The 16,752-nt window shown below is 40.3% G+C and overlaps 1 protein-coding gene across 3 annotated transcripts in view; it reads right to left on the reverse strand.

Annotated features, from left to right (window-relative positions):
- Window positions 1-16,752, reverse strand: part of TMEM131 (transmembrane protein 131) — a 232,515-nt gene that overhangs the window by 35,209 nt on the left and 180,554 nt on the right. For all 3 annotated transcript variants that reach the window (XM_063459103.1, XM_063459094.1, XM_063459085.1), the window contains exons 13-21: window positions 11,343-11,451; window positions 9,027-9,180; window positions 8,578-8,748; window positions 8,107-8,217; window positions 4,373-4,507; window positions 4,048-4,152; window positions 1,916-2,002; window positions 754-906; window positions 179-254 (exon numbers count right to left, since the gene is read on the reverse strand). In XM_063459103.1, coding sequence (XP_063315173.1) covers window positions 179-254; window positions 754-906; window positions 1,916-2,002; window positions 4,048-4,152; window positions 4,373-4,507; window positions 8,107-8,217; window positions 8,578-8,748; window positions 9,027-9,180; window positions 11,343-11,451 — 1,101 coding nt within the window. The remainder of the gene's footprint in view (window positions 1-178; window positions 255-753; window positions 907-1,915; window positions 2,003-4,047; window positions 4,153-4,372; window positions 4,508-8,106; window positions 8,218-8,577; window positions 8,749-9,026; window positions 9,181-11,342; window positions 11,452-16,752) is intronic.

Consider the following 16,752-nt stretch of genomic DNA (forward strand, 5'->3'; position numbering starts at 1 on the left):
ATTTGATATTCACTTTGAATTCTCACTTTAGTGAACAACCCTCTACTTCAAGAACAAACCGTGTATATTTGGATCAGGCAAGGGGCACCTAAATTAAACCACTAATACGGTACTGTAGACTGCAGACAGTGATGCATAATATATGTATAAAAATAAATCTAAATACAATGTCACTTACTTTTTGATAAAAAAGGAAGTCCAACATAACAGTGGTCTCCGCAATTTAAAGCAGCATCAAAATAGATATTTGCTATCTACAAATACAAACAAAAGCAAATAAGAACAACAGACAAATGGGACAAAGTAGAGAAGTCATCTGTCGTGCAAATATGAGATGCCACTTGAGGTTTTATATATGTGAATAAACGTATATATTGTTATATGCATCACAGATGGCATGTCTGTAGGAGTTTCTTTCTGGGACACTACAGGAATAATCAGCAATGTTAGAACAGTGGTCCCTAATTGTACACTCATACAGATCTCGTAAGGTATATTGCCAACGGTATAAAAGTAATAAATAAATACAGTACATCTCAAACTATACATTACCTGTTAATTTCTACAGAGTAACGCATAGATTAGATGGTCATACATAAAACCAAAAACATGTTTATTTAAAAATAAATTGTATAGTTATTCTTTTTACGTCTTAAAAGAGAATAGAGAAAACACAAAAAAAAAACCATCAAAACCACACAAATAATAAGTCATGCAATTCTCCTATCACTGAGAAGAGGAAAAAGCAGGTACCTTTGATTTTTTCCCAGGATCTAATTCGTCTTTATTGCTCCTTAACCGCTTATAAAAAAATCTTACATCCTCCGATAAGGAGCGAATATGCTGTATTTTCACCTTCTGTGAGAAGGAACTCATAATATTTAGACTCTGGTGGACAGTTTTTCCCTACAAGAGAACAAACAGCGAAAAAGGACTGTAAACTCAAATGGTATTTATTTAGGTCTATCAATTTACTATGACAAAACCATCTACTTGACAGAAAGCAAACAATGCCTAGTGTGATATTTTGTTCAGGCTTTTGCATAATTATATAAAATATATCTAATCTGCTAATCACAATTAAAGTTACTCATCTGTGACAGTGACAGTTTACTTTCCTGTAAGGTATTTAATAACCGACAGATCTGGTTATGGCGACTCTTCAATTTCTTGCAAACACCGTGGAGGAAGAAAGTCATTTGTCAAAAAATCATGATTAACTGGAGGCCATATGTATCAAAGAATCTATTTGTTTTTTGGCGATAACCGCTTAAAAAAAAAAAAAAAAAAAAAAAAGCCCCCCAAACATCTACATGTTTCAGAGCTCTGCAGAGAGGTGTGCAGTCACTAAATGCTGGAACAATTAGTGTGTTTTGTTAGTGTTGGTCAAAAAAGTTGTTTATGTAAGATATATTTTATATAATATATTTTTTCTTTTTTATCTGGCTCATCAAGTCATGTGCCTTGGAGTAGAATTATTGTTCCTACAATGTCACCACAGGGATATTATTAGTGGATAATGGCTGTGTTTTTAAAAAAACTGTTAAACCGTTTTATTGGCTGGAGGACACAGGTTCATTTCTGTCTCATTTTTTCTGAGACTGGAGCTAAATCTCCATAAAGGTACTTTTAAAAATCCAAAATGGAACTGACAGAAGTAAACAAAAAGGTATAACAGTGCACACAGGTGAGAACATACTGCTGAAACGGTCGGTACATGTCTGTAGAATTGAGAACCAACCTTTGCTTTAATTCCTACTTGGTTAAAGGTAGAATTTTTAATACTTTGTACATTCAGTTTTCGCAAATCAAATATAAACATTTACAAAATTGTAGGAGATCCTTTCTAGGATGAGGGAAAAAAAACTAAACAAAAATAAATAAATAAAACAAAATAATAGTTGACATCTCCTACCGGAAAGGAAGGTGGAAGCGAAATCTGTTTTGGAGAACAGGTCAACGAACCAACAGCAACCAACGCCTTCACAGGGATAGTCAATATCTGCAATAAAAAGGACATTAGTCAGCATAAGCAACTATCAATTCATACAAGTCCAAACCTTTCAAATTAGAAAATGTGAATACTACGTTTACACTACGCAACATTGTGCACATGTACTAAATGACTGGTATAAGGCAAATATGGAAACAGATTATAAGATGTGAACGAAAAAGAGACAGTTTCTCAAAATATTGTAATGTTCAAAAACAATTATCAATGATTGCTCATGTTGATAATCCCAGCTAATGTGAGGATGCAGCTGTCTCACAACAGTCTTAATATTTACAACAAATAAAGCACACACATGAATGTTACCCCTTCTACCTCTTCAGTAGAGGAACTGGTGGAGGTCTCAACCAACCTGCGGCCTCTCAACCTACCAGACCTCTGTACTTTTATCTTGAGTACTACTATTATTTTGCTGTAGAATGTGCAAAACTTGCCTTGGGTATTTCATGCTACACACTGTATTTCTGACGACTTTGGTTTTTAATTTGTATCCTTACTCTGTACATGAAAACTGTTAAAGATTGTCAAAAAAACAAAACAAAACCCTACTCCAAGGGGTCCCTAATACGAAAGCTAAAAAAAATAAGATTTCAAGGTTGTCAAGGTGCAATATGGGTAAGTAGGAAGTAGCGGAAGCAAGTCAGGTTGAATGTTTGCAAACATGTCTATAGACTGTAAGCAGGGTCCTCTTCAACTTATCGTTCCTGTAAGTTTTCTTGTAATAGTCCTATTTATAGTTAAATACCCCCTCTCATAATATTGTAAAGCGCTACGGAATCTGTTTGCGCTATATAAATGGCGATAATAATAATGGCTAGCAGTGGCACCTGCCATTCCAAAGTGTGAGAACATTTTGTTACAAACGTCTAACAGATTGCAAACAGTCAGGTGTAGGAAAGTGTTGGGTCATCTTATCAACTGCAGGATGAACCAACATCTTCACATACTCCTCGAGGCAGTCTTACCAAGGAAAGAACGTGTTGTCCTCCACCTCCCACTACAAGTAATAGTGCTACCACCAATAGGCAGGACAAGGGGCAGTGGGATTATGGCACCACCGCTATGGAAAATGGTGCAATCAGTCATTCCAGTCAGGCAAAGATCAGCTTGAAACAATTTTGTGGGTTTCATTATCTGAGCATATCCAAGATGCAGTCCCGAAAATTACTTGGCTGATAGGTCAGCGCAATTAATTGCATGTTAACTACACTGGGACCCTGGAAGTCAGTTACCCATGCCAAGGACTAAAAGAGTGCCAATGCTTTCATCCTGGGGCAGAGAGGTGAGTGGGTCATCATTTACCCAATCACACTCCTTTTATTTATTTTTTATTTTTTAAAGGAAATAATTTTATTTTTTTCCCGACATTTAGAATCATTAAAATTAGTGGTTTGTTTCTCCTCCATTGACTGCACCAGCAGTGTGGCAGAGTCTGCTACCTCCGCCAGTGCATTGTGTTGGCATTATGGAAGACTCCTCCCAATGCCAAGGCCTGAAAGAGTGCCAATGCTTTTCCCAGTGGTGAAACAGGTGAGTGTGTATTAAACTGCACTTTACCTGGCATCCTCTCTGATGTGTTCAGGACACATGGCTTCCAACCACTGTGGGATTTATACGTGGAGTGATTTTATTTTAATCTAATTTCAAAAGTTATATTGCACTCTAATTTTAGCCACTTAAGCTAGAAAACCATACTAATGAAATTATGTGCAGTTTAAACTTTAAAAGTGAATGTCATGGATAAGAGGAGTCTAGTTAAAAAAACAGAGTATTTTTAAAACATTTAATCACAAAGTAGAGTAAAAACAACTAAAATAAAAATCAATTAGCACATTTGGAATGATGATTTATTAACAAACCAGCTATTGTTCAATAATTTTACGTACTATATAACTAACCGCTAGAGCCAGAAGTTTACAATTTCGCAAGAGCAGAGTAATTCGCACCTGTCTACTAAAGTTCTGAAAAAAATTGTCTGCATCTTCATAATTATATTTCCTAGACCAGAAATGAGTTTGAGGACTCACACCACATACCTCATAATCGGTTGTAATTTGTATGCCTCCATCATAGGATCCTTCGAGATCTTTTGCAGTTATTGTAACACGGAACACTGCATAATAGCCTGAAGTTAATATAACCTGTTAAAAAAATAAAATATAGATTAATATATTTTCACTCTTTTATCTCTCACGGTCTCTGCACTATAGCACTTACAATGCTCCTAACAATTTCAATTGTCTACTAAAGAATTATCAAGTAGTTTGAGAATGACCATGTTGTTTAAAAAATAGAAATGAAAATAAAACCTTAAATACGAGAAAGGCATCAAAGAGATAAAAGAGTTTGAAAGTGACATACTGAAGTACGGTCTGATACAGTGGAGTTTTCAATCTCTGGAAGGCTTGCAGTTATGGAGGTCCTGTTGCCCTTTTCTGTTGTAAGCAGTTCAATAGCTAGACTGTCTCCAATAATATGCCAACTTTTGAGCACCAGCTTAAAAAAAGAAAACCATAATTTACTATTACTTTATGGACACTGGTTCAAATCTCAATACAAGTGTTCCAAGGACTGCAGGATCATTTATTGAAAGTTACAATTATACTCCAAAAAAAAAAACACTTTTAAAAACAAAACATGCATGGAATTCAACCTGAAACTCTAATTTTTCAAAATGTTATTTTATTGAGAATGTCATAAATCCAAAAGAATATTACACAGAACTGTAGTTTCTCAGTTTCTTGTTTCCTCGCCTCAGTAAAGGCTACTGGATATTGTGGTGAATAATAATATATAATATAATAATATTCTTCAGTATAAATTGCTCATTAGCTGCATGTAATTTACCATTCCTCCAAACCTAAAGAGTCTCCCTTTTTGCTTTAAAACATATTTGCTTGTTATATTATGACCCATGTTCCTGGAAAAAGTGGCTAATACAGTATAAATCCAAAATCAGAAGTAATACTCCCAGAAACCCTTGCTTTGCATACAAAGCAAAAATTATAAGCGAAGCACAGCAACGCAACAGAAAGTTAACTGAGCATCAGATTGGTTATAATACTATTTTGCTTTGCTGGGAGTTCACTAGGACTTGTGATATATAATGGAACTTCCACTGTAACTCCTTTAGTATTCATCATTTATATAAAGTACTTTTTTGCATATTTGATGCATTATCAAACACCGTACAAATGTATCAGCTGCAGCTTGGAGTTGCCTTTCTTTTAAAAGAAAACTATAAGTGTCAAGAACACAAACATGTATTCCTGACACTATAGCAGTAAAATAATTAAGGTTCCCGACTCACTTTCTTAACATTAAAAAAGTTTACTCCCTTTTTTCAGTGCCATGCCTGGCCCCACCTCCATAACGGAGATCATAAAAATTTTCAATCTTAGACCATCCAATGCTTTCCAATAGATACACTAGCTATTGCGCATGCGCAGCTAAATGTTGCATTACCTCAGAGTGTGTGGAGATGCTGAATGTCAGTGCTGCATAGACACTGGAAGTGTGAGTGAGTGCCACTAGAGGTGTTACTAGGCAGTAATGTACAGTACAGGTTTTTTTTCCCCTCTGAAAAGGCAGTGTTTACATTAAAAGGCCTGCAGGGACTTGTTATAGACACCAGAATCACTACATTAAGCTGTAGTTGTTCTGGTGACTATAGAGTTTCTTTATAGAAAAGTGATTATACTCCAGTTAAATCCAGTGAGCAGATTTATTGAAGCAGAAGCAAAGCAATGTTTCGGCCCACTACAGGGCCTTTGTCAAGCTTGACAAGGGCCCTGTTGTGGGCCGCAACGTTGTTTTGCATCTGCTTCAATAAACAATAAATCCACTCTCTAGATTTAACTGGAGTTTGTTTGTGAGGATTGGCCAACCTCAGGCCCAGTTGTACCCTGGGATCCAGGAGAGTGCGGTAATTATATAGAGTTCCTTTAAGCTTGGGGCCCGCTTTGTGCTGTGGCTGTGAGTTGAAGAGCCAGTGTGTTAATTTGGGGGAGAGAGGTGGCCAGTGTATTAAATTGGGGGAGTGCAGTGTATTCATTTGAGGGAGGTAAGGGCCAGTGTATTAAATTGGGGAGGGGGGCAATGTATTAATTTGAGGGAAGAAGAGGGCCAGTGTATTAAATTGGGGAGGGGGGCAATGTATTAATTTGAGGGAAGAAGAGGGCCAGTGTATTAAATTGGGGAGAGGGGCAATGTATTAATTTGAGGGAAGAAGAGGGCCAGTGTATTAAATTGGGGAGAGGGGCAGTGTATTAATTTGAGGGAAGGAGAGGGCCAGTGTATTAATTTGGAGGAGGGAGGGGGCCAGGGTGAGAGGGGAGGCAATGTATTAAATTGGGGGAGGGAGTGGGCAGTGTATTAGAGTGGTGGGAGGAGGGGCAATGTGTTAAATTAGGTGGAGGGCAGTGTATAAATTGGGGGAAGGAGTGGCAGTGTATTAGAGTGGTGTTAGCGGGGCAGTGTGTTAAATTGGGGGAGGAGGACAGTGTATTACAGTGGTGGGGAGGGAGGCAGGGTATAAAACTGAGGTGGGGAGGTAGGGCAGTGTATTAAATTGGGGGGGAGGTAGGGCAGTGTATTAAATTAGAGTGGTGGGAGCAGTGTATTTAGTTAGAGTGGAGGGATCAGAGGCAGTGTAGTAGATTAAGGGGCTGTGTGTTAGAGTGGAGTGTGGGTGGGTTGTGTATTGGATTTAGGGCAATGTCTTAGAAGGAGGGGCAGTGAATTAGATTGGACTGCATGAACACTCCCCATGGAGATGTTGATTGGCCGCGCAGCTTTTTGCCACACATGCACATTAGCCTCCCAATGCTTTCCTATAGGAAAGCATTGGATTGGCTGAGATCATCACATTTGATGATCTCAGCCAAAGTGAAGAACACACTCATAGAACTTCAAAATAAACAAGATAACGTTGTTTGTTTTTTTAAAGCTGTGCAACAGCATACATTCACCATTTCAGTCCTATTACCAAACTTTTCTTAATAGATAAAGGTAGTCGGACTGAAACATAAGTAAATACATGTCTCCTTAAAATAAATTTGCTCTTTTGTTCACTTTGAAGCCCTACAAGCGTGAGGATGTCCAGTGTCAGGTAACTTTCTTTTATGCTGTACTTTTCTAAATACACCTTTGTTTCTATAAAAAACAGAAGTTTTAGTTTTTTTTGCAGCCCACATAAACTTGAAACTTGTTTATTTGGCCCGTGTTAGCCTTTGAGTTTGACATGCTTGCTTTAAGCACACTTCCTTTTTTCTAGTAAACCAAGCTGATATCTTTATAAAACTGCGTTCTCAGCTCCCATTCTCTTTTAACTCCATCTCACTATTGTTAATTGTACACCAACCGTCATGCACATCTATTTTGTACCCTGAAAATCTTCCTGAGTACTCTGTTATTAACTACTTTCCAATATTTCCTTATAGCAGTTTTTCTATGCTTTTTCAAAGTGAGTTACATATGCATTAATTTCAATTCATTGATGTTGAGTCTTTATCATTGATTTTGTAATATTATTATTATTGGTATTTTTATAGTGCCAGCTTATTCCACAGCGCTTTACAAGAAGAGGGGATATGATGAATGACTTTTCACTTAGGGATCTATTTACTAAATGCAAAATATGATTTTGCAATTTCAGTTGTTACATGGAGATTTGGGGATTTCAGCAACAATCTGCAGTCAAATGAAAATTTGGTTGATATAACAATCTGTCTTTTGTGAATAGCTGAATGTATTCATCAGCAAGTACAGTGACAACCAAGCAATATTTGGTTGCTGTTTGGCTTGAGTTTGTGTTCCATTTACTAAGTGCCAAATCCTAATTTTCATTTGGAATGAAAGTTTGGATGTAGCACTAAAATATTGTATTGATTCAAATATTAGTCGTATTCAACAGTCCAAGACTAATAAGCTTCTGGTAAATGTTCTTAATTATCTATCAAAGACATTTAGTTTAAAACTGTTACACTAGAAATGGCTAGTTCAACAAACTGTTCTGAAATGACCAACAGTAGGTTCTTTGAGCACATTAAAGTTCTATCACTTTGCACACATAAATGCAAGCTGCTGACACTTACCTCTATGGGGTTGCTATTTATAATTGCAATGAGAAGACTGCAAGATTCTGCAGCACTGAGGATTCCAAAATCTATTACACGCTCCTCTTGTTTCAGGGGCAAAACAAAATACTGCAATTAAAATAAAAAGAAATAAATGATGCGGTTAAAGATTTAACTTCCCAAATTCACGGTTATAATTTTATGGTGTTTGTTGCATCTGAGAACCAGTTATTTAGGTATGTAACATTCTTTCCTTGTTTGACTGCTCTATGTCTCTCATATATGAATCTCATATCATTTGAAAATAGAAATATCAAACGATGTGTTGGATGTCACACACTAAAAATGATCAAACTTGCTTCTCAGGAGCCATTCCACCAATATGAGACACAGGATGGAAACTAAAATAATACGTATCAGGATTTATGTTTAGCTTCCTCGCATGCTCTGTGATTTTACAGTATTCAGAAACAATTACAACATACTTACTTCTAAGAAACCTGTGTATGCTCGGACAGGGAGGTGGAATTTGGATGCATTGGTGATCAGTAATATATTGCTGTCAATATGGACAGATGAGGTGGATGGTGTGAACAGTAGCGAAAATATATATCGGGATTCACCAGGTAGGATTAATACATTTGAACTGAAGTTCTGGATCTGAAATTAGAATGCAGAAGAGGAAAAAAAAAATCAGAAGCCAAAAACCTGTACTTTCATTATAAGGTACCGTAAAACAGCTTTGGAGATCGAGCATTTATAAACCACTTATCAATCTAAGCCACAGCTTAATAAAATGGGATACAAACTAACCCGTTTAGTCTAGGCCAGAAACAACAGAGGGGACTGTAGGCTATACATTATTTTGGTCTCCCTCCCCCATCTCATAAAAAAAACCCTAGACAGCCACTTTTTGTAGAAAAGATGAAAAGGCATACTTTAAACATTTCTTTTGCATCTTCAGGTAACAAGACATCATGCATAAGAACCGCAAAGTTAAACGTGTTGGTCAGCAAGATCGCTCTTTCCACTGGGTCAGGTGGACTGTCCCTGATGTGAAATAGTGTAGCTGCATGATCAAAGCCCAAATACCTATTTTCAAAGACACAATACAGAAAAATTTCAATCAAACAAGCAATTACCACTCTAATCATAGCTTAACAAATGTTATAAGACTTGAATGGTCAACCGATGGTCAAGTAAGTCTATATTTAACCTGCTTCACTTAAAACAAGTAACCTACTCATTTGTATACACATATACTTTACCTCCAAAGCTAAATTGCATTAAAAATACACCGTAATGTAAAATGTCATTTTCTGTCAAAAGTATTTGGCATCCACTGGTGAAACTGTATCGCATGAAACAAATCCCAACCGACCTGTGTTGGAGAGGCTGTGACCTCAGAGGCATGCATCTTTTAGAGTGGTGGGATTGCCCCCAGATTCAAACCTTGTAGGACAAAGTTGGGGATATTCCACTGCAGACCTACCATGAACTAGGACGGAACAAAAACGTCTCCATAAAATCACCTTAGCAGCTAGACGAGCCATGCCCCAGGACTGGCTCAAACCCACTTTTTTAACTGTAATAGACAAAATAAAAAAAAAAGACAACTGCCTTATGGATAAATTAAAGGCACAGGTGAGAAACTCTCTACATAAGTTTGAAAAGATTTTGGAACCCTGGAATGGGAGTGAGTATGTTGGATGACTAAACTGTTACCCATCTAGAATTCTTGGGGCTGTGCCGTGGGAGCTCCCTTCCATCTGCCTCCCTAACCCTCATTTTTTTCCCATTTACTGGGCCAATGGCGACCATATTTTCTTCTCCTTTTCTTTGTTCCGCTTTCTTTTTACTAGGTTCAATCCTCTTCAGACTCCCTTAAGAGGCCTATTATCTCAAGATATCTCCATAAGAACATAAAGCTACAGCTTTTAATAATTTTTCAGTTCCAAACGCCAGGATTTAGATCTAACCCAGCAATAATTATCCTACCAATGATGTGAAGTCTATGGAAGAAGGTGTAGGGAGCTTTATATGACTATATTTACAAAAGTCTTACCCATTTTATATGTATTACAATAAAAAACCTGAATGGCTGGTTATCGTAAAGCCTCAAAAGGATCAGATCCTTATAAGTATTCCAAGGATTTCTTTACTTAAAGTTGGAAACTGCTTGATAAACGTTTAAAAAAATAATAATATATGAAACACTATTACTGTCTTGTTATGGAACCTTGTTGAACCTTTGTAAAATGTGATATATGTTTACCATGCCAGCCAAAAATAAAAACCGTATTCGGCTTCAAAATGAAAGCAACATGCCCATGCAATTCAGCAGTCAATTCAAAGTGCTCAGCACCCATAGAGCACCACAGTCTTAGAATAGGAGTTATCATCTATTGCTAGCAGAAAATAAATGAGAAATAACGCCAATTGCATATATAAGAATTGACAAATGTGACACTTAATGCCTTGCATATGCAACATTCATATGATAAAACTGAACAACGTACATATATCCTATTTAAGAAAAAAAATAGGATAGGCCTGTTCCCAATTGCACCAACACATTTGAATACATATTGCCAAATTATGTACAGCATAATAAGGTAACCTACTATGTTAAAGGAAAACTCCAGTTTTCCTGGCACTGCAGGTTCCCTCTCCCTCCCACCCCCCAATCCCCAGCTGCTGAAGGGGTGAAAACCCCTTCAGTCACTTACCTGAGGCAGTGACGATGTTCCTCGTCGCTGCCTCCTCCTCTGACTCAGTCGGCCGAAGGGCGAGACTGACCGGCCGAGGAGACCTAGTGCGCATGTGCGGCATTAGGCCTCCCAATAGGAAAGCATTGAAAAATATTTTCAATGCTTTCCTATGAGGAAATGAGCGACGCTGGAGGTCCTCACACAGCGTGAGGATGTCCAGCGACGCTCTAGCATAATCTGTGCTATGAGTTAGGAAGTGACCTCTAGTGGATGTCTAGTAGACAGTCACTAGAGGTGGAGTTAACCATGCAAGGTCATTATTGCAGTTTATAAAAAAAACTGGAATAATTACACTTGCACGGTTAAGAGTAGTGGGAGTTGGCACCCAGACAACTCCAATGGGCAGAAGTGGTCTGGGTGCCTGGAGTGTCCCTTTAAGGCATACAGTAAAAAGTTATTCAGATATGAAGTATTTAATTGCAGTTCAATTAGCAAGGAACACTCAAACAAAAAGAAAGTTAATATGTTGTCATCTCTACTTACCCATCCAAAACTTCTGCCTGATATGGAATTTCAAGTTTTGAGTAACTTTTCTCTTTTGCTTTTACAGTGATTTTCCCATACAACTGTGATGATTTCTTTGCTTTGGATGCTGGAATATTAAAAATGCTTTTTATTGACATTATAAATAATAAAACTCACCAGATAAAGAAAAGGTGTAAACAAACGTTTTGTGGTAATACGCAGTGAGTGGGTTGTTGTGAAAATACAATTAACTTTAAAGGAACACTATAGGGTTAGGAACACAAACATGTATTCCTGGCCCTATAGTGTTTAATCCACTATTTAGGTTTTGCCCCCCCCCTCCCCCGAAGCAATTAAAACTCACTTTATGTCTAGTGCTGCGCGGGTCCGCTGGCGCTAGCTCCACCCCCTTGGTGACATCAGAATTGCTGATTTTTAGCCAATCCAATGCTTTCTTATTGGGAAAGCATTAGATTTGCTGAAGTTGGCAAGGGGGCGGGGTCAAACACAGTTTTTGCCAATCAGCACCTCCTCATAGAGATGCATTGAATAAATGTTTCTCTATAAGGAAAATTCAGCGTCCCCATGCAGAGCGTAGAGATGCTAAATGGCACTGCGCCAGGAAGCACCTCCAGTGGCCATCTGAGGAGTGGCCACTTGGAGGTGACCCTAGGGCAATGTAAACACTGCCTTATCTCTGAAAAGGCAGTGTTTACATGAAAATACCTGCATGTAATGATGATACTCACAAGAACAACTACATTAAGCTGTAGTTGTTCTGGTGACTATAGTGTCCTGTTAAAATGGATAATTGGGCAAAAACCTCCTATAAACTTAACCATACACAGTTCACTATTTAATGATTACAATTTTGATAAACGCAGTAAGCTTTTCAACAGATACCACCAAGTCCATGGTGAAAAGCATAACTACTGTACATGCTAAATAGTTTATCACCGAAATAAAGTACACACTTTCTGTGGAATGCAAATGGTATGCCATCATGGGGATAATTCTCATTCCTGGGCTACCAAATGGTCTCAAAGGCAACATAACCAATCTGGCAAATGTCAATGTGAAAAACAGAAAAATGTAACATGCTATATTTGACCCTGTAACTTCCCAAAACACCATAAGATCTGTACATAGGGGGTGCTGTTTTACACGTGAGACATCGCTGAATACAAATGTGTATTTTATTGCAGTAAAAGCAAACCGTATTATGACATTCACAGTTAAAATGTCATGCAGAACTAAACATTTTTTTACAAAATTAATTTCTCAAATTCTTTTATATTTTATTCATATTAAATTAGGTTTCATAGCTAAATATTTGATGTTAAATGAAATCCCTATTAAAAAAAAAAAGTGGGTGCACTTAATATGAAAGGTAAATCACGGTTCAACAGACATAGTAAAATTCCAAGTTTTGGAAGGGGGCGTGGCCTGACTGGCAATGGACTAAGTCGCACTCTCCTGCAGCTCTTAGACCCCAGCTCATAAAAGCCCTTATAATATGCTGATTGACAGCCAAAATAGTGAAATCTAAAAGGGTGCTTTACCCCAGGACCCTCTGATGCTGACCCCCCGAGACATTCCGGGCCCATGGACGAGTTCCGGCCACGTCGCAAGGCCTGCAGAGCACCTGCGAGCCAGACAAGATGGCGCCAGCTCCAAGAGCATTGCGAGCTCCGCACATGGCCTGACGGGCGGGGAGACTCTCTCACACATCCCAGCGGAATTAGCCTCCATCTCCGCCAACATGTTTACCCACACAGACAAAGCTGAATTACTGACCGAAATGCGGACCGCCATCAGAGACGAGATCATGGAGGTACGGAGGGACCTTAATGCATTAGAAACCAGGGTGGATTTTGAAGTAGACAATACAGAATCAGCAAGCTGCTGAAAACTCCACCGCCAGGCAGGGCACGGTTTTGCTGGAACTGCTCAGACAGGTCGAAGACCTAGTTAATAGGGGCAGACGGAACAACATCCGGATTAGGGGCCTGCCTGATGTTTGCAGGAGTAGGGATGCTGAGTGATATAGGGACCAGGGGACCGATGAGTAGAGTCCACTGCGGCCCTAGAGGCGGAGGGACCTGGGACAAGACAAGTAGGAAGGGGCTTGCTTCAGGTCGGGCTCGGGGGCCTTGCAATGGTTAGAACCATATAGATGTACAACAATAGCCGGCAGGGGAGTGCGGGTACTCGGGGAGGGTCCTGTTAAGAAATGTGGGAGGTGGTGGGAACCGGGAAGGGTTAGTTGTTATGTTTGCCATTCTGTGTTCCTGAAAATACATACACTATTTATTTCATGTTTAAAGAGGTTTACATGGCCTTCAAACACTATGGAAAGGGCTGCATAAGGGCGAGACGACAGCTACTGATGCATAGAAAAGGTACGTAGTGGGTGGGTAAATACGGGGTTGCACACGACCACAGCAGATATCCTAATACTGTTCGCCCGAACATATGCGTCTCCATATACTAACACACGTGGGCTGGGTTCGATCGGACACAGACCCCCAAGTGACGGACTCTCGTTGTACATATCATCGGGAACCACTGCGAATAACGGAATACTCAATATCCTGTACCGCAGATCGGACATCCCCGATCTTGAGTCGTAGTCCCCTATCCGGACATTAGACACCCTGATATACTTTTACTGCACCTTTCCCCCTATCCAAACTTTTCTCGTCTATATCTTACTTCCCTCTGCTGTTCTTTTTCATTACATAGCTCACATCTGCCACTCTCCGGTCCTGGACTAACATATTGAATATTCCGGAAAAACATGCCCAACTGTGCCTCTATAGCCTTCCTTCAGGAAACACATTTCCGTGGCCCCGATGCTCCCACACTATATAAAAAAAAAATCACAGATTCCCCTTAGGCTTTTTTTGCTAACCACACTGAAGCCAGGAGGGCGGATGTAGCCATTCTATTCGCCAACACCGTACCATTTGTTTGCAAGGAGAAACTCGCAGACCAGCAAGGAAGATATATCTTCCTTAAGGAAACCATAGTGGACCATAAGTACACTTTTGCATGCATCTATGGTCCGAAACAGAACCAACATATCTTTTAGACACGAACGGTGTCCCAATTGGAAAAATTCAGAGAGGGGCTCTTACTGGTTGCAGGAGACATTAACATAGCTCTAATACCACAACAGGATACCTCTAGGGGAATTAGCTCTCTTCCACACCGACACATCCACCTTGCTAGGCAAGGCGACTGGGGCTGGTAGATTGCTGGAGGGTGGTGCACCCAGATGACAGGGACTTACACTATAGCTGTATTGATTACTTCTTCTTGGCACAAGAATTCCTACCCTTACTCATTCACTCAAAGATAGGGCCACAGTTAGCACCGACCACTCACCAGTATTGCTTACACTACGCTCCCCCTTGACTCCAGGCACCCAGACCACTTCTGCCCATTGGAGTGGTCTGGGTGCCAACTCCCACTACCCTTAACCCTGCAAGTGTAATTATTGCAGTTTTTTATAAACTGCAATAATTACCTTGCAGGGTTAACTCCACCTCTAGTGGCTGTCTACTAGACAGCCACTAGAGGGCACGTCCTGCTCTATAGCACAGAAAACCTGTGCTAGAGCGTCGCTGGAAGTCCTCACGCTGTGTGAGGACCTCCTGCGTTGCTCAATTCCCCATAGGAAAGCATTGAAAAGCACCATCAGAGCCCTCAACATTATCCATGCTGCCCGGTCGAACAAAAGAACTAGTACTTCTCGCCACAGACGCGGAGAAGGCGTTCGATCAAGTAGACTGCATTACCTAACATCCACACTGCAGCACATGGGAATCAGAATGCTTATGCGTGTGTGGGTGCAGTCCCTATACACGAACCCCACGGCCCGAATCCCAGTCAACGGAGCATTAAGCGAACCAGTCCCTATTCGAAATGGGACCCACCAGGGTGCCCCTTGTCCCCCTTCAGTTTGCCCTCTCTCGAATCTTTTCTGGAGGCGATCAGGCGGGACGGGGTTCATCTCGGGTGGTGAAGAACATCGCGTCGCAGCATATGCGGATTATATGCTCTTCTTTCTGGAGCAACCCAGGCTCCCTACCAAACCAGCTGGAGTCTTTTATGCAGTTCGGTCAGGTCTCCAACCTGAAATTAAACATGGACAAATCATAGGCACTCCACCTGTCACAAGACCCAGCTTCCGGCGCACTCCTCCAGGTGGAGTTCCCCTTTCTGTGGTGCACAATAAACTGAGATACCTGGGCACTTGGCTGACACGAGATCTCATCCAGCTGTACCGGCTTAACTATCTTCCCTTACTAGACACACTCCAAAAAGACATGCAACTCTGGACCTCTCAATACTTCTCGTGGATCGGTCGGATCAATGCGGTAAAGATGAATGTCTTATTGGGTATATTATACCTATTCCAAACCATCCCTAGTACATTCTTTAGTACCCTAACTACGGCGATATGGAAATTTGCGTGGAACCATCGCCAAACCAGACTTCGGCTGGTCCTCCTGGAACTACCCAAGTCGGCTGGGGGGTGGTCTCCCATACTGGCAGATGATACATCGTAAAATACAAGAAATCACGGGCACTACCCTAGCATATCAAACTTTGACCATGCTGCTGCACCACAGCACAGCAATATTGAAACACTACAATCCATCACTAACCTCCCACTGCTAACCGCAGCTAAATCCCTGTTCCCAGTACATTGGAAAAGGACAGATGTCCCCACCCTCCAGCAATGGGTAGCCAAGGTCAATGAAATACACAATATTGAGTCTTTGGCAGCAACCCTATGGAGAAGTGTTTGCAAACCTGGACCCCCTGGCTCTTACACATCTCTGGGTCCCGTATAGGAGGGAAAGACGTGGGGGGGGGGGGGGGGGGGGGGGGGGCGATGGAGGAAGGCAGCTACCAACATAAACACTCCTCAATTCTTCCCTACCATTCCCCCCTTTTCACCTCTCCAGCTGTTTATCCCCTATCATTGACCTCCCCCTTACCCTGGTCCTTTTCCACGTTATTCGCAGTTGACGGCTCCCCCGACTTGTATGACTTTGCAGCCGTGATACACAACATTGGTACAAAGACTGATAGGGAAGGTTAACCAGTCCACAACTAAACTTGCAGCTACAAAAGTACCTAAAACTAAATGATGAGGACCCAACCCCGTTAGGGATATGCTTCATGTCTGCAAAGGCAAGACCTAATGTAACCAATGCAACCATTGACACCTGCAAACAAACACAGAATAACACGCATACAAAACATTTACTAGACACGAGACAGCGAACAAAGACCACAATCGCCCTTCAGACGGAAAGACGTGTTTTATTATTTTGAGCAATTAGCACACGGTTACGGAAATGTGTCTATGCTATCCGAGGCCTAAACGCTTTGTCATTGCGAATATACTTCT

The sequence above is a fragment of the Pelobates fuscus genome, chromosome 1 (genome assembly GCF_036172605.1).
Source record: "Pelobates fuscus isolate aPelFus1 chromosome 1, aPelFus1.pri, whole genome shotgun sequence".
Taxonomy (NCBI): Eukaryota; Metazoa; Chordata; class Amphibia; order Anura; family Pelobatidae; genus Pelobates; species Pelobates fuscus.